We start from the raw sequence: 21,208 nt of genomic DNA, 5'->3' as shown, positions 1-21,208 counted from the left end.
CCTAGATATGGAACTGCTGGGTCATATGGTAATTCTCTGTTGAACTGGTTCAGAAACTGCCAAACTGTTCCCTCCAGACTTTTCCATAGCAGCTACAAGGTGCATTGTTTTTAAACTGAAAGGGTATTTACAGTTCAAATTTGATTTTGTTCTGTTTTTAATTTACTAGCATTGAGATGTTAAGGGATTGTATAACTTCTGTTCCTCAGTTTCATGATCACATGTAGAGTAAACGCACCATTGTTAGGTACACTGAAATGTAGTAGAATTGAAAATAATGCAGTCTCCTCAAAGTACTGAAAAATAACAAACGGTTTATACTGATATTGCAAAATTGTTTTTCAAAAATTTTTCCTAATTCCTGGAAGAATGATATCTTCTATTTATATAAAGTTTTATATTTTTGCTCCTTGTGGTTACTTACCTTAAAAGATAGTATTATTACTATTATTTAGATACAGGGAATGAGGCCCACAAGTTCAGAAACTTCTAAGGCCTCATTCAACCAGTTAATATGTGGCAAAAACTATATTGTATTTAATATATTCTTAACAAGAATATACAATTCCTAGACCATGGTGGATTACAAATTTTAGGAAAACATAATGAAACCCAAAGAATTCTCTTGTCACTTTGTAGGGAAGATTTCTTAGACAAAGTAAATGTGTGTTAATATTAAAGAGACAATTTGTGCAGAATATTTGAAGTCCTTTGAAAGGTTATAGTTATACAGATTCAAACTCTAATTGATGTTCAGTATTTAATTTTGGTATTGTGCAGTGTAAAGTAAGTGCTCCTTTGGTTGGTAATTCTCTATGCCAATAATATAAACAAAACAGTGAGATCAATGAGGCAATAGTCACAACTAATTTATCGCTCAAATTTTCAGATTTAGGAACAGTATGAATAGTGGAAGTGACATAAATAATTGGGTCACTGTTTTTTTTGTTTGTTTTATTTTTTTTTTTTAATGTTTTTGGGGAACAGTGGCCCTTAGACAGGAAAGATGGATTAGTCTGCTCAATTCCCTTCCAAGCCTGAACCTCTGGGATACATAAGTGAATCTGATCTGAGACATCCTTTTTTATTTAATTTTTTTTAAATTCATATTTATTGAGATATATTCACATACCAAGCGTACATTCAGTTGTTTATAGTACCATTGTAGAGTTGCGCATTCATCACCAAAATTAATTTTTGATGTTTTCATTACCACACACACAAAAATAATAAGAATAAAAATTAAAGTGAAAAAGAACAATTAAAGTAAAAAAGAACACTGGGTACCTTTTTTTTTTTTTCTTTTTCTTCCCCCGTTTTTCTACTCATCCATCCATAAAACGAGACAAAGGGGAGTGTGGTCCATATGGCTTTCCCAGTCACATTGTTACCTCTCGTAAGCTACATTTTTATGCAGTTGTGTTCAAGATTCATGGGTTCTGGGTTGTACTTTGATAGTTTCAGCTATTTACTGCTAGCTATTCCAATTCAATAAAACCTAAAAAGGGTTGTCTGTATTGTGTATAAGAGCGCCCACCAGAGTGACCTCTCGGCTCCTTTTGAAATCTCGGCCACTGAAGCTTATTTCATTTCCTTTCACATCCCCCTTTTGGTCAAGAAGATGTTTTCCATCCCACGATGCTAGGTCTAGATTCCTCCCCAGGAGTCATAGTCCACTTTGCCAGGGGGATTCACTCCCCTGGGTGTCAGATCCCACGTAGCGGGGAGGACAGTGATTTCACCTGTCAAGCTGGCTTAGCTAGAGAGAGGGCCACATCTGAGCAACAAAGAGGCATTCGGGAGGAGGCTCTTAGGCACAACCATAGGAGGCCTCGCCTCTCCTTTGCAGCAACCGTCTTCCCAAGGGTAAGTCCTGTGGTAGAGGGCTTAGCCCACCAAACCACCAGTCCCCTATGTTTGTGAGCACATCAGCAACCATCTAGGTGGGGGAGTCCAACCCCCCTGCGTTCTTCATCTGCTCCTCAAGGGGGCTCTGCATATTTTTTTCATTGTTTTGTTTTTTTTAAATCAAGTATATAAAAAAAAAATTTTAAAAAAACATACAATAAAAAAAGCATTTCAAGCAAACCATAACAAGGGAGTCCAACATGTTCCTAGTCTACCCCAAGAAATAACCTAATATAGCAACATTGGGGGAATAGGTGACTCAAAAATTAAAATTATTCAAAGCACATTCTCTGGCCACAGTGGAATACAATGAGAGGTCAATAACCATCAGAGACTTAGAAAATTCACAATGTATTTGAAGGAGAGCTTTGCTGGATAAAGTATTCTTCGTTGGAAATTTTTCTCTCAGAATTTTAAATATGTCATGCCACTGCCTTCTCGCCTCCATGGTGGCCGCTGAGTAGTCACTACTTAGTCTCATGTTGTTTCCTTTCTATGTGGTGAATTTCTTTTTTCTTGCTGCTTTCAGAACTTGCTCCTTCTCCTCAGTATTTGAAAGTCTGATCAGACTATGTCTCGGAGTGGGTTTATTTGGATTTATTCTATTTGGAGTTCGCTGGGCATTTATGCTTTGTGTATTTATATTGTGTAGAAGGTTTGGGAAGTTTTCCCCAACAATTTCTTTGAATACTCTTTCTAGACTTTTACCCTTCTCTTCCCCTTCTGGGACACCAATGAGTCTTATATTTGGACATTTTATTTTATCTATCATATTCCTGAGGTCCATTTTTATTTTTTCAATTTTTTTCCCTGTTCTTTCTTTTGTTCTTTCATTTTCCGTTCTGTGGCCCTCGAGGTCGCTGAGTCGTTCAGCTTGCTCTAGTCTTGTACTATGAGTATCCAGAATCTTTTTAATTTGGCCAACAGTTTCTTTTATTTCCAAAAGATCATCCATTTTTTTATTTACTCTTGCAATTTCTTTTTTATGCTCTTCTAGGGTCTTCTTCATGTCCTTTATATCCTGTGCCATGCTCTTCTTCATGTCCTTTATATCCTGTGCCATGCTCTCATTGTTTGACTTTAGTTCTTTGATTAATTGCTCCAAGTACTGTATCTCCTCTGATCTTTTGATTTGGGTGTTTGGGTTTGGGTTATCCATATCATCTGGTTTTTTCATATGCTTTAAAGTTTTCTGTTGTTTTTGGCCTCTTGGCATTTGCTTTACTTGATAGGGTTCTTTTAGGATGTGTACGATTATTCAAAGTCTGATCTCTAATTTGTCAGATCTACAGCTTGGTGGCGTACACTTTCTCAACTAACCAGCAGATGGCATCCGCGAGTCACCTAGTCCCCTCAAGTCAGTTCTCCCCAACTTTGTCTTTGTGGTGTGTGGGGGTCTGATTCTTGTGGGTTCCAATTTGTGCACCAAGTTTGGGTATGTTGTTGGTGCTGTCCGCCCTGAACGTGGGTCGTGTCTCTGAGCTGTTAGGGAGGGAGGGCAGCTTTAATAATCAAACCTCCAAGGTGTTCCTGGAGAGTTAAGGCTGTTCCAAGAGTCTAAACCTTCATTTCAGTCTTGCCACAGATTGTCTCTGCCTCTGACCCACAAGTCCTTGGTATTGGCATATGGTCCCTGGGATTTCCGAGTGGGTCCCTCTTCTAGGGCCTCTGCTGAGGGACGGCTGTGCTACACCACAAGTGCGCACTGTCGCTCAAGGGAAGTTCTGGGCTGCCGGCCTGTGTAGGTGCATTCCCAGCCTGCTGTAAAGATGGCTGTATGGGGCATGCTAATTTCCCCCTTTTCACACAGCTCTGCCTTCCCAGCTCCGGGACAGTTAGCTGCGGGTGCGTGAAAGGCTACTGTCCACTCCCGATATTGTGGCATGTGCACGTGATGCTGGAAATACTTCCCTTTGCACTGGGTTTTTTGGCTCAGCTCTGGGCTGTGGCTCCGGCACCAGGCAGGAGCATTCCCAGCCTGCCAGGAAGATGGCTGCAAGGGGCGTGGTTACTTTCACCTTTTGGCTCACCTCTGCCTGCCTTGCTCCTAGACGATTAGCAGCAGGTACGTGAAAGGCTATCTTCCATGCCAGCTACTGAGGCGTTCGCACAGCCTGTTCCTGCTGCGCTTCACTGGGCGGTTCTCGCTGCCATACCTGCAACCGCTTTTGGGTTTTTTAAAAAAGAACTAGTCCACCTCCAAATGCCAACCCACAGTTTCCCCACACTGCAGTGTGGCTGCCAGATATTCAGCCGGCTTACTCACTTGTTTCAGAATGCAGACTCCCAGTTTCACCAAGTGCACAGTCCCTGTGGATTTAGCAGACCTTGTCCAGCTGGTGCATCACTGGAACTGGTGTTCTGGGTCACTTTCTGGCTTTTATCTTGTTTTTTTCACAGAGGTGTTTTTTTTGCCCTGTCTCTCCTAGCTGCCATATTAGGTTTTCTTTATTTAATTTTAAAGTTTTTTTTTTTTTTTTTTTTTTTAATGATAAAAGTAATCTGATCATGTCACAGAGTTTGTCTGGAAATGTAACAAAAAGATATTATATAATTCCATTATATTGCTGCCATTAAGATTTGGGTATATTTGGCTTTTAGGGGAAAAAATAGTGTGTGTGTGCTCACGTGCATTGCTGTACTTGTGATAAAGGAATGGTTATTTTTGAAGAAATAATGAGAATTCACCTGTAACAAAAGGAAGCTAGAATATCGTGTAGGTCACTAAATCCTCCTGAACCCTGCCTGTCACCTCTCTGCTTATTGGGGCTACTGGAAATCTGGTCAATTGAGATAAAGGTTATCTTGATATGCTATGGGGAACAAATGAACAGTGGGTAGTAGAGATTTAATTATAGATGTGTTAACACATCTATAATTATAGATTATAGTCAACACATCTATAATTTGGGATTTGAGATGTGTTAGCTTTGCCTAGTTATAAAAATCATTATGAACCTTTTAAAAATATTTGGGGAAGAAAATTATGGCAGTTTAGTAAAAGAGGAGGGATCATCTTATGAGATGGTCATCAGGTATTTTTAAAGAACTCAAGTTTGTTTAATTAGCTGGTCTCAGGAAGACAGAGTAACTGTGAAAGGATTCATAGGAACAGGATTTAGAAAACTAATCAGGTGAGAGTAGGGACAGATGAAGTAAGCAGTGATGTTCATGGGTTTTAATATGCACATACCCTTTGTGAATATTGATAATACTGATACTTATTTTAGAAACATACTAGAGGGATTTGTAACTGAGAGGTAGAGAACCTGGAGGATGTTGGTAACTGAGTCCCTTTAATGGAAGTGTAACAGAAGGAAGGTTATCAGAAGATTCTGCTAGAGTTCAGGGCTGGCTGGTCTCTGCACAGTCTCTGGTGCTTGGTGGCTTCCTTTACCCTTGAATTCTGGGAGCTAGTCTAGTATCCTTCCAGTGGTTTTTGCTTTGAAAAAAACTACACATGTGTAACTGTATATGTATATACAGACATATACACATATCAGGTATCTTGTCCCATTCTGTAGTTTAATTTTCCCATGTAACTTTTTCTCCCTACCATTTTGTTTTTAAATATTGCAAAGCTTAAGAAAAATTTAAAGAATAGTACAGTTAATACCCATATGCCTTTCAGCTTGATTCATCGATTAACATTTTACCACATTTACTTTCTCTTTCTCTGTGTTATATACATAAGCCCTCTTTTTTTCTGAATCATTTGAAAATAAGTTGCATTATGATTTTCTTCCCTGAATACCGCGGTATATATTCCTGAGAATAAGGACATTCTCCAACATATCCACAATACCATTATTCCATCTCATCCCCAATATATATTCCATATTCAGATTTTCTCAGTTGTCCTAAAATTGTCCTTTATAGTTTCTTATACCATTTTGATCCTTCACAGAGAAATAGTAAACATTTTAAAAGAGAAAGCTTCTTTCAGACTAGCTGGCCTTTGTCTCTGCTTGCTTATGAATCTTAAGTATCTGTTTGTTCAGGGGCTATCCTTTTCAAAGGTTTCAAGGATTAATTTATTCACTACTTATTTATTGAGCACCTTCTCTTTTCCACTTGCTATGTCTTGTGTATAAAGATGACTTCAGTATTAAGTTAGTACTTAAGTTAATACTTCTGGTCCAGGTAAGTGTGTTTGGTCCCACAGTATAATTGCTAAAGAGAATAGGATGAACAGCATTTTACCTGAAAGGAGAGTATATAGACTGTTATTAAGTTAAAGAGAAACATAGGGACAGATAAATTATACTACAAAGTGGTAGGCACTAAACTAAAGAGAGAAAGTATTCTGGGAACCCAAAGAAAGGGGCCACAAACTCTACCAGGAATGCAGTATTTTCATGGAGAGGTGACATTTGAGCTAGGTCTTTAGAATGGAAAGGAGTGTGCCAGCAGAAGAAAGACAGTTTAGGTAGTAGAATTATATGTAAAAGCCTCAAGTTCTGCTAGGGTGTTTGAAAGATAGATTAGGTTCCAAAAGTGACTGACCTCAGGAGTTTGTTGTTTTATCCTGTGGGCAGTGAGTAACAGTTGAAGGTATGAGTTGGCTGCCTCCTGCTAGCTGTATTTAGTAGCTGTTTTCCCCACACTGAAAGAAATTATTTTCCTTCCCTAAAGGAAAATGTTTCGAAATTTAGAACATAGAGTTCCTACCTTTTATAGCTTTAAGTAAGGTACTGGATTGTAGATCAACGTGACAATTTTTTTTTTTTTAATTTTTATTGGGATTGTTCAGATACCTTACAATTATCCAAAGATCCGAAGTGTACAATCAGTTGCCCCTGGTACCCTCATACAGCTGTGCATCCATCACCGCACTTAATTTTTGTTCAATTTTTAGAACCTTTTCATTACTCCAAACAAGAAATAAAGTGAAAGATGTAAAAAGAAAAAAAGAAGGAAAAACTCGAATCCTCCCATATCCCTAACCAACCCCTCTCAATTGTTGACTCTTACTGTTGGTATAGTACATTTGTTACTGTTTATGAAAGAAGGTTGAAATACTACTAACTGTAGTATATAGTTTGCAATAGGTATATATTCTTCCATATATGCCCCTCTGTTATTAACTTCTAGTTGTATTGTCATACATTCGCTCTGGTTCATGGAAGAGAAGAGTTTTCTATTATTTGTACAGTTAATCATGGACATTGCCCACCATAGATTCAGTTTTATACATTCCCATCTTTTGACCTCCAACTTTCCTTCTGGTGACATATATGACTCTGAGCTTCCCCTTCCCATCTCATTCACGTACCATTCGGCACTGTTAGTTGTTCTCACATCTTGCTACCGACACCTCTGTTCATTTCCAAACATTTAAGTCCATCCTAGTTGAACATTCTGCTCATACTAAGCAACCACTCCCCATTCTTAGCCTCGTCCTATATCTTGGTACCTTATATTTCATGTCTATGAGTTTACATATTATAATTAGTTCTTATCAGTGAGACCCTGCAATATTTGTCCTTATGTGTCTGGCTTATTTCACTCAGTGTATTGCCCTCGAGGTTTTGTCATCAACCATTTTTTTTTTTTTTAAGATGGTTTTGTTCACACACCATACATTCCATCCTAAGTAAACAATCGATGGTTCTCTGTATGGTCACATATTTATGTGTTCACCACCTTCACCACTATCTATATAAGGGCATCTACATTTCTTCCACAAGGCAGGAGGGAGAGTCAAAGAAGGTAGAGAGGCAAAAGAAAGAGGGAAAAAAATGACAGCTAGGAAGTAGCAAAAGGAAAAGTAACCTTAAATCAAAGTAGAGTAATATAACACCACCAATGTCAAGTGTCTAACATGCCTTCCCTATTCTCCCCTTACCTGCATTTACCTTGGTATATCACCTTTGTTACATTAAAGGAAGCATAATACAATGATTCTGTTAATTACAGTCTCTAGTTTACATTGATTGCATCCTTCTCCCAATGCCTCCCCGTTTTTAACACCTTGCAAGGTTGACATTTGCTTGTTCTCTCTCATAAAAGAACATATTTGTACATTTTATCACAATTGTTGAACACTCTAGATTTCACCAAGTTACAGTCCTATTCTTTGTCTTTCCTCCTTCTGGTGTCTCACCTGCTCCCAACCTTCCTCTCTCAACCATATTCATAGTTATCTTTGTTCAATGTACTTACATTGCTGTGCTATCATCTCTCAAAATTGTGTTCCAAACCATGCTCTCCTGTCTTCTCCTATCACTCTGTAGTGCTCCCTTTAGTATTTCCTGTAGGGCGGGTGTCTTGTTCACAAGTCTCTCGTTGTGTATTTGTTAGAAAATATTTTGAGATCTCCCTTATATTTGAAGGACAGCTTTGCTGGATATAGGATTCTTGGTTGGCGGTATTTCTCTTTCAGTATCTTAAATATATCACACCACTTCCTTCTTGCCTCCATGGTTTCTGCTGAGAGATCCGCACATAGTCTTATTAAGCTTCCTTTGTATGTGATGGATCGCTTTTCTCTTGCTGCTTTCAGGATTGTCTCTTTGTCTTTGACATTTGATAATCTGTTTATTAAGTGTATTGGCATTGGCCTATTCAGATCTATTCTGTTTGGAGTAGGCTGTGCTTCTTGGATCTGTAACTTTATGTCTTTCATAAGAGATGGGAAATTTTCATTGATTATTTCCTCTATTATTGCCTCTGCCCCTTTTCCCTTCTCTTCTCCTTCTGGGACACCAATGATATGTACATTATTGTACTTTGTTTCATCTTTAAGTTCCTGGAGAAGTTGCTCACATTTTTTCATTCTTTTCTCCATCTGCTCCTTTGCATGTAGGCTTTCAGGTGTTTTGTTCTCCAGTTCTTGAGTGTTTTCTTCTGCCTCTTGAGATCTGATGTTGTATGTTTCCATTATGTCTTTCATCTCGTGTTGTGCCTTTCATTTCCATAGATTCTACTAGTTGGTTTTTTGAACTTTCGGTTTCTGCCTTATGTATGCCCAGTGTTTTCTTTACAGCCTCTGTCTCTTTTACGAAATATTCTCTAAACTTATTGAATTGATTTAGCATTGGTTGTTTAAATTCCTGTAACTCATTTGAAGTGTACATTTGTTCCTTTGACTGGGCCATAGCTTCGTTTTCCTTAGTGTAGGTTGTAGTTTTCTGTTGTCTAGGCATCTGACCTCCTACGCCACCCCAATCAGGTTTTCCCAGACGAGAACAGACTCAGGTCAGAGAAGGCAGAAATATTCAGTATCTGGGTTCCCTGATGGTTTTTCTTAGAGGATTGATACACCTGTGCTTTTCTGTGCAGCAGGTGCACCTGTCAGCCTGTCACCGCCTGTGTAAGAGGGTGTGGCCTGTGGCTCTCCTCCCCCAGGCTTTGGGGTCTGGTTCCAGAAAGGTGGGCAGTAGAGCTGGGCCCTTTCCTTTCCTCTTGGAAGCTATGCCCCCTCCAGAGAGGTCATCTTTATATCAATAAGTTCTTTGTTTCTCTGACTCCTCTGATCAAAGTGTTTTGATTTTAAAATGGCTGAGGCTGTCTTTACTGTAAAGTGCTGCAGGCTGAAAATGGCTGAGGTTTTCTCCACAGAGAGAGAAAGGGACAGAAAAGCTCCCAGGCTCACCCATCACCAGAGATAGCACCCGATCCTCTGGGCTCCCCGTCCTGAGACAGATATTCCCCTGACTCTCCTAAGGTCAGTTGTCACCAAAAGCCTCTGTCTGCTTGTTGAGGATTCACTGTCTGTATTGAGCAGTTAACAATAAAACCCTAGTTGGAGCTGGGCTGAAAGAGTGCTGCTCTCTAGCACCGCAAGGCTTCCGTGAGGGAGGGGCTCTCGGCTCTCGGCTCTTAGCAAAGGTCCGCAATGTTACTTATAGATTTTATGCTGCGATCTTGGGCATTCCTCCCAATTCAGGTTGGTGGATGATGAGTGGACAGTCACGTTTGTCTCCCCACAGTTATTCCAGGTTATTTACTAGTTTTGTGGTCATTTATGACTTGTTCCAGGGGGTCTAACAGTCTTCCACTCCTCTCTATGCCGCCATCTTAGCCTCTCCCGACAATAATTTTTTAAATGCATTTTTAAAAACCTTTAGAATTGGAGAATTTTTTATTGGTTCTTTACATTTTAAGGTATAAGTGCTTTTTCTGGTCTTGCGTGATTAGTAGTGTTTTTTCATTTCTGAAGATATATACCTTCATTGAGGAAATGAAATCTTTGATTGTTTTTCGTTACTAAAGAAATTTTAGCAGTCACTTCCAAGGTGCTTTTTAATATTGTCTACACGTTACTGTAAAGAATTACATAAAAACATTTATGTAATTATTCAGGACATTGAAGGCTGTTTTTTAACATCATTATTTTTAGTGTTTGTAAGTTTACAGCTATACTCAAGAAGGTAGAATGAAGACAGCATTTGGTTTATTAGGATTTGCCAGATTTCAAACTAAGAAAATAAACAATTTTGATATTAAAATTAGGTTTCAAAGTTCTGTGCCTCCTTCTCTCCAACATCTTAATTCTGAATATACAATGTAGGGAAGTATATGTATATACATGCATGCACACATGAAATTTGCTGTTTTAGTGTAAGAAACGTCAGGATTGTATTACCTTATGACAATTTGTCTGACTCAGCTCTACAAATAGCCACGCTTCAGTGGTCAATAAGGAGTGCTGAGTTTATTCAGAAATATCCTGAAAACAACAGTGAATTTCAGGCTGAGTGTTCTTCTTAGCAGCCTTCTGACTAGATCAGCTTTATAGGAATTACTTCAGAAAATGAAAAGATGATCTTTTGTAGGATCAGATTTGCTACTTCTTAGGTTTATCTTAAGATCCTTTTTCTGATTTGGTTAGAGAAATTAATACTAGGTTTCCTACTTTGTTCTTGAGTGTTGGTTTTCTGATTCAGTTAAACAGGTTTGGTCCCAAAGTATAATTGCTGACAAGAACAGGAGGAACAACATTTTACCTAAAAACAGAGAATAGAGACTTACTTTTTCATGTATGTGATCATATATCTGTGAGCAGGGGTGGGGGGGGGGAGATGATCAGCTAGAAGATTAAAGAGGGGTGTTCAAAATGTTATCACTGAGGGCAGATATCAGGAACTGTTTAAGGACCTTTCTCTAATGGAATAAATTGATTGGAATCAGAATTTTAGGCCTGAGGAGATCTTAAAGGTCATCTGAGTTATCTGCTCTCATTATTGCTTGAGGTCACAGAGCTAACTGATAATTCAGCAGAAGTAGAACATGCAGTTAGTCCAGTTCAGTGTTTTTCCCCCACCTTGCCTCTCAGTTTAATTCCACAGTAATAATGTGACAATCATCTTAAGATCTTATTCCGTAGTTTTAAATAATAATGGTGCCCTGATTTTTATTTCCTGATTTTTTTTCTCTTTTGTAATTTTAATGGAAGCACTGCTATTCATTTTTTTAACTGGCTCTTATAAGCACCAGTTTTTAATATCTAAGTCAATGGGGGACACTCTCAAGAACTTCCCTCAAGAACAACACAATGATATTCATTCCTCCGAACATCCAGATGGAAACATGTGCCAAAACCAAAATAAGAAAGCCTATACAAAAATAAGAAGTAACGAAAGTCACATTCTAGAGGTTCATTGCATTTAGCATCCTTCACTGTGCTGCCTAATCATCCGCAGGCTCACTTCCCTAATCTACATTTTCCATTTGCTTTTTAAAATTAAAATAATGATTAAGGAATTCAGAGTCTGACTAGTTCATCTAGTTTTCTCTGGCTAGTTTTGATTTCATCCACAGCATAGAAAGATTCAGGATGGCTGTTTACAGCACACATAATTAGATGATATTGATCAAGATTTAGTTTTCTTCTAAACAGTGTAAATGTATCCCTAAACCAATGGTAATAATAAAATGCCCAAAAGTTAGTCCTTTTCTTGCTATACCCATGGATAGATACAGGGCTAGCTCCTTTGGGTTGCCAAAGAATCTTTATTGCTCACCCTTGACAGAGCTCCTTCCATTCCCTCAGAGGGTTGAACCCCTCCAGCCTTTGCTTATATAAGACTTGGGAATCTGATAACATACCCTTTGTGGAACCTTTACAAATGTAGAGTGCTTTTGAGGAAGAAAATAATGAATGCCTACAAAAGATAAAACTATTTCAAGCCACTGAATTACCTAGATGTATATATTCCAGAGAAGAGGAGTAGATTTCTAGTTTAAAATCTTTTCTTTCACTGTATACCATCCTTTTCTAGTTTCTCAGTATCATTTTTATGACATAGAAACCTGATCCTCTTCAGGAGCTCCTGCCTCTTTCTCTGGTTTCTAACAGTGTTATGTCTGTACCTTATCACACAGTAGCAAATTGAAGATGCCTCAAATAGGGTTCATGAAAGTTCATGAAATGCTGTCTTCCCTATGGCCTATTATTTAAAAACAAAAATCAGGCAAGATGAACAGAAAATGTATATGGAATAGTTACTGAAGAGAAGGGATTAAAGGAAGATTGAAAGGCAGAAAAAAAAAATACTATTTTTGGAATATTAGATTTTCAGTTGATGTCTTTTATTCATTTCTAAGAAGAATGACATGATATTAAAATTTCTCCAATTATAAAATTCATTAACTCATTCACCAACATTTATTATTACTCTGTTAGTGTCTGTGCTAAAATGCATCTTTAGTTTAGAGAGTTTGCCAGAGGGCTCCAGAAAAGTGGATAGCTCCTTTTAGGTATCATAATCCTCCTTTTATCCCTTCCCTTTGTACAGATTCTGAAGCAATTAAAAATGTGTGGATAAATTTGCATATTGATTTTTATTTCTTTATTTACTTTTTAGGTACTTCACATGACTGGAGGTTACGGTGTGGTGCTGTTGACTTGTACTTCACACTTTTTGGCCTCAGTAGACCGTCCTGCTTACCCTTGCCAGAGCTTGGGTTGGTTCTTAATCTAAAGGAGAAAAAAGCAGTGTTGAATCCTACGATAATTCCAGAGGCAGTAGCAGGCAACCAAGAAGCTGGAAGTAATCCAAACAGTCATGCGCAGCTAGTTGGATTTCAGAACACTGTAAGAATCATATGTATTACAGAGTTTGTTTTATTATATAGACCTATCTAGAGAAGAGAGCTGCTTCCTTTTTACTGGTGAATTTTATAGCCCCTAAAATTTTTTGTATCATTTAAAGAAATGTTAACTGACATATGTTTAGAGCCTTACAGTTTATAAAGTGCTACTGAAAACTGCATAGCTGCACATAACAAGTGATGTGCTGCCAGTCCATTTACTCCTTTGTGATGACAAAACTACTTTTGTACTTGGGTATAGAATTTCTGCTTTGAGTAGCAAAAAGTTGAAATGAATATTTAACTTATTTAAAACTGATTACTAACTAAGTGGTAAGCTGTCTGAACACAGGGGCCCTTTCTTTTTCATTGCTTCTCTTTGTAATACCCAGCACAATTCTTAATATATGATAAGTGCCTGGCACATGCTTGTTGAATGAAATAAATGAGTGAATGAATAGCCAGATGAATGGGTAATCCACTGATTTGGGGGAAGATGCATTACATTTTTTATTTATATATGTGTGTGTATGTGTGTTTGCCCTTAGAAAAGCCTTTATTTCTAGCTATGTCTTATAAAGTTACCTGCTTTTTTACAGAAAGATTTTTACAATGTATGGAATCGATCACTTTATTGTAATTTAAAGAAATTTTTCCAGAGGTGATTTTCTTATTGATGACAAAATGTCCCCAATATTTGAAGTTCATTTTTCACCAATATTTAGACCAGATTACTTGCCTGGCCATCCCCTACTGGTGTTTTGATGCTTTAGAACTCAGATTCTCTCTATGCTAATTAGTAGGAGATTTTAAATTTACTTTTTCATTTAGATTTTCTGAAGTAAAATTTTATTTATTTGTTGTGAATTTGAAGTGTATCCTAGAGTTTTGGGTTAAAGAACTAAGAAAAAAAAATCATTTCATAGAAAAATGTTTCATTGAGAATCTCTTTCGGATCTGAATATATAGAGACCTTGAAAAGGAATATGCTTATAATTCTTGCCCATATATGTTCATTTGTTATCCACATTTACACTTGGAGTCCCCAGGACAAGAGGAGGAAAATGACACCAAAAACCGTATTCTTTTGGGAAAGCGCTAAAAATGCACTTAAATATATTTTATCTGAGGAAATGCTTCCTCCACCTCCCACTCTCCTCCCCCAACCAAAAAAGACCAGCAGACAGGAAAAGGTTAAATTTATTTTAAGCCCATCGCTGATAAATTTAAGGCACTGGGCATGCTCTAATCTGCATGGTTGCTTTAGCTATTAGTTTTAGCTACAATATGAGCTACTTGTCTTCAGAAATCTAATTTTGATCTTGAATGTTGCCGCAGGAAGATGATCACCTTGCCAAGGAAGCATCATGTAATATATCATCTCATCAGCAGGGAGTGAAGAGGAAGGCTGATACACCACTGGGGTCCCCACTAGAACCTGGTCAAATACTGGAGAAGAATGAGGATAGCAGTAAAGTCAAACTCAAAATCAGAGTAAGAAATACAGGTTAAACCTGTATTAACAGTGTAGGATATTCACCTTCTTATAATTCTTTTTGAATATTTGCAATGGTTTTTCCTTGGCCAAAACACATGGGGCAGACTGAATCATGAAAGAACCCAAATGTCCATCTAAGATATTCCATCCAATGATTTAACTAATACTGTTACATTCTTCTTCTCTGTTTGGGGGAGTAAACTATGTATGCACGTTCCAACATAGCTCGCTGCTTCCTACAACATAGGAATAGATTTTAGTTACTATTGCATTTCTAGTAATTTCCAGACAGCTTCTTTTGGGAGCTGAACCACATAATATTTTCTTATCTTAATATTTTTTGTGGAAAAGAGACTACTTTTCCTTTTAAGATAATTTGGGGATATATCCTGTGGCTTCTCTGCTGTCTTTCCTAAAAGCTAACATTAAGACAAAAAGTTATACTCTTTTCCTCCTTTTTGGTTTATGTGTTTCAGTTTTCAAATTCTCAAGATGAGGAAGAGATTGATATGGATACTGTTCATGATAGCCAGGCATTCATTTCCCATCATTTGAACATGCTGGAAAGGCCATCAACTCCAGGTAAGATTAGTGTACTGCAGCTCACTGGGATAATAGAGAGAGTTAATTAACTTGGTAGCACTATTCTAAGGCATATTGCTTTATGTTCAAATAAACATCTGTGCAGTTAAAAGTATAATTTTATACCCAGTATAAAATTTTAGATTGTATCAGGTTTTATCATATATAGGCAAAGGCATAAATAAAAAAGAAAATGTTTCTTTTTATTTTCTGTTTCATTTTGGTCCTTTTAAATATTTGGCATACTTTGAATTTTTTTTTAATCCATTCATCAGATTCCTTACAGAAACTTTAATTTTGTTGTTGCTGTTGTTTTGGTGGTAGACTTAACTTCAAAATAAAATCCTAGATCTTTTTAAAATAATGTAACCATAATTCCATTAAAATTCTTTTTGACTAAGGTAAATGCTACCCATAACATAACTACTCTCTATTTTTCCTGCCTATTCCACATAATATTGTATTATACAGATTTTTGCACACATCTCTAAGCATCATGTATTTGTTTAAAAATACTACCAAAGACACTGTTGAGTTGACGTGAAAAGATTAGTTTTAGCTGTTATGAGCTACTTGCCTTCAGAAGCTTTTCATAGTTCTTGATACATATTGCCATAATGCTTTTTGAAGGGATTATACCAGTTTATGTCATCAGAATTGTTTAAAATTGTAAAGCATTTGATGTAAATTACATACAGTTATGAAATATAGTAATAAAGCACAAGTATCTGTGAACCTACCAACTAACATGTACACCATACCTCCATGCCATGGGAATTTCTTCCTGGATTCCGTTCTCCTTCCTTGCACCACAAGTAACTACTGCTTTGAATTTTCTTTTTTTTTTTCCCCTTTTCTAAACATTTAATCATTTTAATCACTCTGTTGCTTTTCTTTATAATATGTCACATAAATATATGATCCTATATATTTACTTGTGTTTGGTTTTTGAATTTTATGAAAATGGTATGATGCTCAACAGAACTTGCCTCTTTTAGTCAACATGTTTCTCAAGTTCATCCACATTGACACATGTAGTGCAATTCAATAATTTTCATTTTTCATCATTTTTTGTATCTGTCATAGCAGTGTTTTATTGTCTTTGGTGTGATAATCTAAAAGATAGTTATTATTTAAGTAACTATAAAATGATAATTCAGATTTACTTTATGATGCATTTCTTTTATTATGAGTATGAATATTTTTTCTTTCTTTTTTTTTTTTCTGGGTTCCTGTTTCTTTTTATTTGAAAAGCATATTAATACCCCAGGGTGCTTTGTCTTTGTCTTTTATGATCTTTACTTTTGAGTGAGTTTTTTTTGTGTTTGTTTTTGTTTTACTTGTTACAATTGTGTGAAGTCCCCTCACCCCCATCCACCCTGGTCTGCTTTTTGTTTGTATGTTTGTGTTTTTTTCATTAGTTATAAGACTTAGCTTTCACTACCAGATAATCTAAAATGACCTAATATAATTTAAGAATTGGCTTCAGGTAGAAAATTGGTCTAAGAGATATATTTGAGCATTGGCCATGAATTCTTTGGCTTTTATATTTGTAAGGGATCTTACCAGTTATTTATCTATGCTGTCTATTTTAAACAAAAAAGTAAACTTGAGTGGAGAGGTAGGTGTTAAATGACTTGCCCTAAGTAACATGCCCAAGTAATGACAGACTCAGGGCTAAAACCCAAACCTTGAGACTTTTCCTGGCTGTTGTTCTTAACCACTCTACAACAATGCTATATTCATGTGACAAATAAAAGTATTGAAACACAAAGAGATAAAGAGTCTTGCCCAAATCGTGTATCTGGTTCATTGATGAGTTTAGAATCAAAATCCAGATCTTTTGATCTGGATCAGTGCTGTACTCATTACACCAGTAAACCATTTCCAGTTTTAAATATCTTCTGTAACTTCTTAATTATTTTGATGTATTTGTTGATTAGATATTTTATTGGGACTTATTAGTAAATTTGGGGGGAGGAGGGTTAATTTCATTATATGTGAATTTCCATATAAATATTTTAAAATATGACATGGTTCCTGTCCCAGAATATAGAGTCTAAACTGTAAATATTTAGGATGTCACTCAAACTTATTATCTATCTTGAATGCATATTATTTTCATATTTATGCGTACAGGAACAATGACAAAGGATTAAATCAAATGGAATCTACAGTGCTTTTAAAAACTGTATGCTTTATGTTATTAGAATTTTACTGTGGTTGAAATGCTTGTTTTAAGGTTAACAAAACCTGACAGACTTTATTCTTCTTCTGGGAAACAGATGAATCCCTCTTTTCCCTTTTGTTTGGCATTTTAGGGCTCTCTAAATACCGGCCAGTTAGCTCTCGATCTACTTTAATACCCCAGCACTCATCAAGCTGTGATGGCACACCCACCACAAAACCCCAGTGGAGTATGGAGCTTGCACGTAAAGGAACCGGTAAATTTTGTTTTATTTTTTTGCTCAGAAACAAATCTGTGAACTTCATGGAGTTACTTCATCAACTTAAAAAAAACCTTACCAAATATAATAGATCTTGCAACACATTGACTTTATATTATCTAACTTTTATTTAAAGCTTATTTTAAATCAGACTTTTTCTCTTTTCAAAAATAAGACGGTCCAATTATAGAAAAGTAGAAGGAAGATGGGGGGGAAATCATCCCTCATTATACCATTTAAAGATAACACTGTATTAACATTTTGCTCTTTGCTAAGCAGTGCTTTTTCTAAGAATATTATATGACATGCCAATTTCAGTAGAAATCATCAAATCTGTGCGTTTTTACCTTTATAAAAAACACAAAACAAAACAAAAAACAAACCACTTTTCACCTCTGGAAGTTATATTATTGGTGATCCAATTATGAAGAATTGATGGAATACTTAAAAACTTTAAAATGTTTCTTCTTTTATTTATATTATTTCATGCTAATTGGGTTTAAGTTTATGAAAGATAATTCAGTTCAGATGTGTTTATTCCTTGTTCTACTCTTTTATATTGCTTTCTGCATATTTTGTTCCTCTCTTGCTTACAAAGGGAAGATTATAATCCAAATAAAGAGTAAACATTCAATGTTGATGAACTACCATGGATCAAAGATCTGGTCTTCCAGTTTTGAAGGAACAGAGAGTGAAAAACAAGATATATAAGCAAAACCAATATTAAGGAGAAGCTTTTCCAAACGTCATTTGTCAGACTTCAAAAATCTATGAACTTCTGGTTATATTCCAACTGATGGATTTTGCTTATGTAAATCATGTTTTACATGATATAAACAGAAGAGTACTGTTTATTGATTTGAAAAGCTTAGGGATCAATTGTGATTAATAAGAGGCTTCAAACATGAGCAACACCTTACTATTTTAGTATTGAAATCCCAGATGGTTGTTTGCTTATATTTTTTGTTGAGAATTCTTAATTTTTATTATTTTAATGTAAATATGCTCCTCATAATGTGGCCAAAGCATGTCTTTTTTTCCTTAATTCATTTTATTGAGATATATTCACATACCATGCAGTCATACAAAACAAAGCGTACATTCAGTTGTTCACAGTACCATTTCATAGTTGTGCATTCATCACCAAAATCAATCCCTGATACCTTCATTACCACACACACAAAAATAACAAGAATAACAATTTAAGTGAAAAAGAGTAATAAGTAAAAAAGAACACTGGGTGCCTTTGTTTGTTTGTTTGTTTCCTTCCCCCATTTTTCTTACTCATCCATCCATAAACTAGAAAAAGGGGAGTGTGGTCCATATGGCTTTCCCAATCACATTGTTACCCCTCATAAGCTACATTTTTATACAATCGTCTTCAAGATTCATGGGTTCTGAGTTGTAGTTTGATAGTTTCAGGTATTTACTGCTGTTTGCTTATATTTTTATGTGCTGTGTGCATTTAGTGTAACAGATCCACAGGGAAGCTTCAACACTTTGATGAGTGAATTTTTACATTTTCTGGCCCTTACAGTTCTGTATTCTCTTGGTTTTGTTTTTGTTTTTGATGTAATTTTGCTTTATTATCATATGCTTATTAAAATTTTATTACACATGAATCTACATTTTTTAAGTGTAGAGAGTTTCATACTACTTGATACAGTTTGAGTGGTCCTTCTGCCTTCCTTCCTTACCTTAAAAAAATTGTCTGAATTTCCAAATGTCACATCAGTTCTTATTATAAAAAGATTCTGAGTACCTTTGCCTGGTTTTTCTTAGTGATATGACACACATTAAACATACAGAAGCAAATCTTGCCACCTTTTTATGCGTACCAATATGCCTTTGTATCATTGTCCCATATTATCATGAAAATACATTTTTACTTTTTTGGAATCTCTCTGTACTGTCTTGTAGTTCAAATGAGATGATATTGGAAGACTAGGAAGAGGGAGATGCAGGCCTAGTGGTGGGAAATTAAAGCATACAAATTATAGCTTTGACTGCTTCGGTGTAGGACCCTTTTTTTAATTCAGTTTTATTGAGATACAATCACATAACATACAGTCATTCAAAGTGTACAGTCGGTTGTTCACAGTATCATCATATAGTTGTGCTTTCATCACCACAATCAAATTTTGAACATTTTCATTGCTTCAAAAAATAAAATTAAAATTAAGATTAAAAAGAACATCTAAAACATCCCATTCCCCTCCTCCCCCCATTGTTAATTTACTTTTTTTGATAGTTTAATTTTTATATATTTGTACACCCTACAGTCATCTGCAGCATACAATCAATTATTCACACCACCGTCATACAGTTGTGTGTTCATCACCAGAATCAATTTTTGAACCTTTTCCTTACTCCAAAATAAAAATAAAAGCAAAAAAGAACACCTAAATCTTTCCATTCCCTCCATCCCACTCATCTAATTTTTGTCCCCATTTTTCCACTCATCTGTCCATACACTGGATAAAGGAAATGCAAGCCACCAGGCTTTCATAGTCACGCAGTCACATTTATGCAAGCTACATAGTTAAACAATCGCCTCCAAGAATCAAGGTTGTTGGGTTGCAGTTTGACAGCTTCAGGTATTTCCCTTTAGCCATTCCAACACACTAAAAACTGAAAAGTGACATCTATATAGCACATAAGAACACCCACTAGAGTGACCTCTCGACTCTATTTAAAATCTCTTAGCCACTGGAACCTTATTTTGTTTCATTTCTCTTCCCTTTTTTGGTCAAAAAGATCCTCTCAATCCCACAGTGCTGGGTCCAGGCTTATCTCCAAGAGTCATATCCTGTGATGCCAGGGGGATTTACACTCCTGGATGTCATGTCCCACGTAGGGTGGAGGGTAGTGAGTTTACCTGCCAAGTGGGCTTAGAAGAGAGAGGGAGCCACACCTGAGCAACAAAGAGGTTCTCTGGGTGGGGGGGGGGTGGGGGGTGGAGAGGGGGGCCTAGGCACAATTATAAGTGGGCTTAGCTTCTCCCTTGCAGCAACTAACCTCACAAGGGAAAGCCACCAGATCGAGGGCTTGGCCCACTAAATTGGCAGTCCTCAATGTTTGTGGGAAAATCAGCAATGACCCAGGTGGGGAAATCCAACTCTCTACATTTCTCCCCAGTTCCTTGGGGGGGCCCGCAAATACACTTATACTTTCTGCCCATATCACTCTGGGATATATTGGGATTTCACCCCAGCCTGTACAAACTCAACAAATCCCACTTTCCATTCACTGCTCCCTGCACCTGTGGTGTTCAAACAAACTGATCATACAAGTTAAATTATCTAGTGTGCTACAGAAAATACAGATCCTTCACCGGATAAACATCTCCTCCCTTGGTCTTGCACAAAAGTTGTAGTTTTAAAACTCGGTCAGTGTCAAATATGGGACCCTTTTATGTCATGAGGCAAAACGTATACCAGTGATCTGGACAGATCTGTTAAATTAAATTTTGAATATATTCTTTAGTGTGCCTTTGTAATTTTCTTTAAATGTGTTTTTGCTATTCAGTACCCTAAGACCACTGAGCAAATCTTATGAGTCAATGTTGAAATTATTAGAATTAGAAAACCTTCATTTTACAAATGGTGGTGTTCCAAAGGTTTGTTCATACAAGTATTTATTTTGGAATTCTGAATGCAGTTTTTCCATACAATGTTATATTTGATAGGTACTTTCCCAAGCTAGATGGACAAAAGCCCATTTAACTCATACCATG

General features: G+C 36.6%; 1 protein-coding gene across 7 annotated transcripts in view; it reads left to right on the top strand.

The window, feature by feature from the left end:
- The window catches only part of TAF2 (TATA-box binding protein associated factor 2), a 177,290-nt gene that overhangs the window by 143,269 nt on the left and 12,813 nt on the right, over positions 1-21,208 (top strand). For 3 of the 7 annotated variants that reach the window (XM_037802780.1, XM_037802779.1, XM_037802785.1), the window contains 4 exons: positions 12,720-12,949; positions 14,284-14,439; positions 14,920-15,025; positions 17,347-17,469. In XM_037802780.1, the coding sequence (XP_037658708.1) occupies positions 12,720-12,949; positions 14,284-14,439; positions 14,920-15,025; positions 17,347-17,469 (615 nt within the window). Of the gene's footprint in view, positions 1-12,719; positions 12,950-14,283; positions 14,440-14,919; positions 15,026-17,346; positions 17,470-18,070; positions 18,562-21,208 lie in introns of those variants that run through there. The other 4 variants (XM_037802783.1, XM_037802782.1, XM_037802781.1 and 1 more) reach the window with 4 other exon arrangements.

This window comes from Choloepus didactylus, chromosome 14 (genome assembly GCF_015220235.1).
Source record: "Choloepus didactylus isolate mChoDid1 chromosome 14, mChoDid1.pri, whole genome shotgun sequence".
Lineage (NCBI taxonomy): Eukaryota > Metazoa > Chordata > Mammalia > Pilosa > Megalonychidae > Choloepus > Choloepus didactylus.
This window is presented reverse-complemented; position numbering and strand designations above follow the sequence as displayed.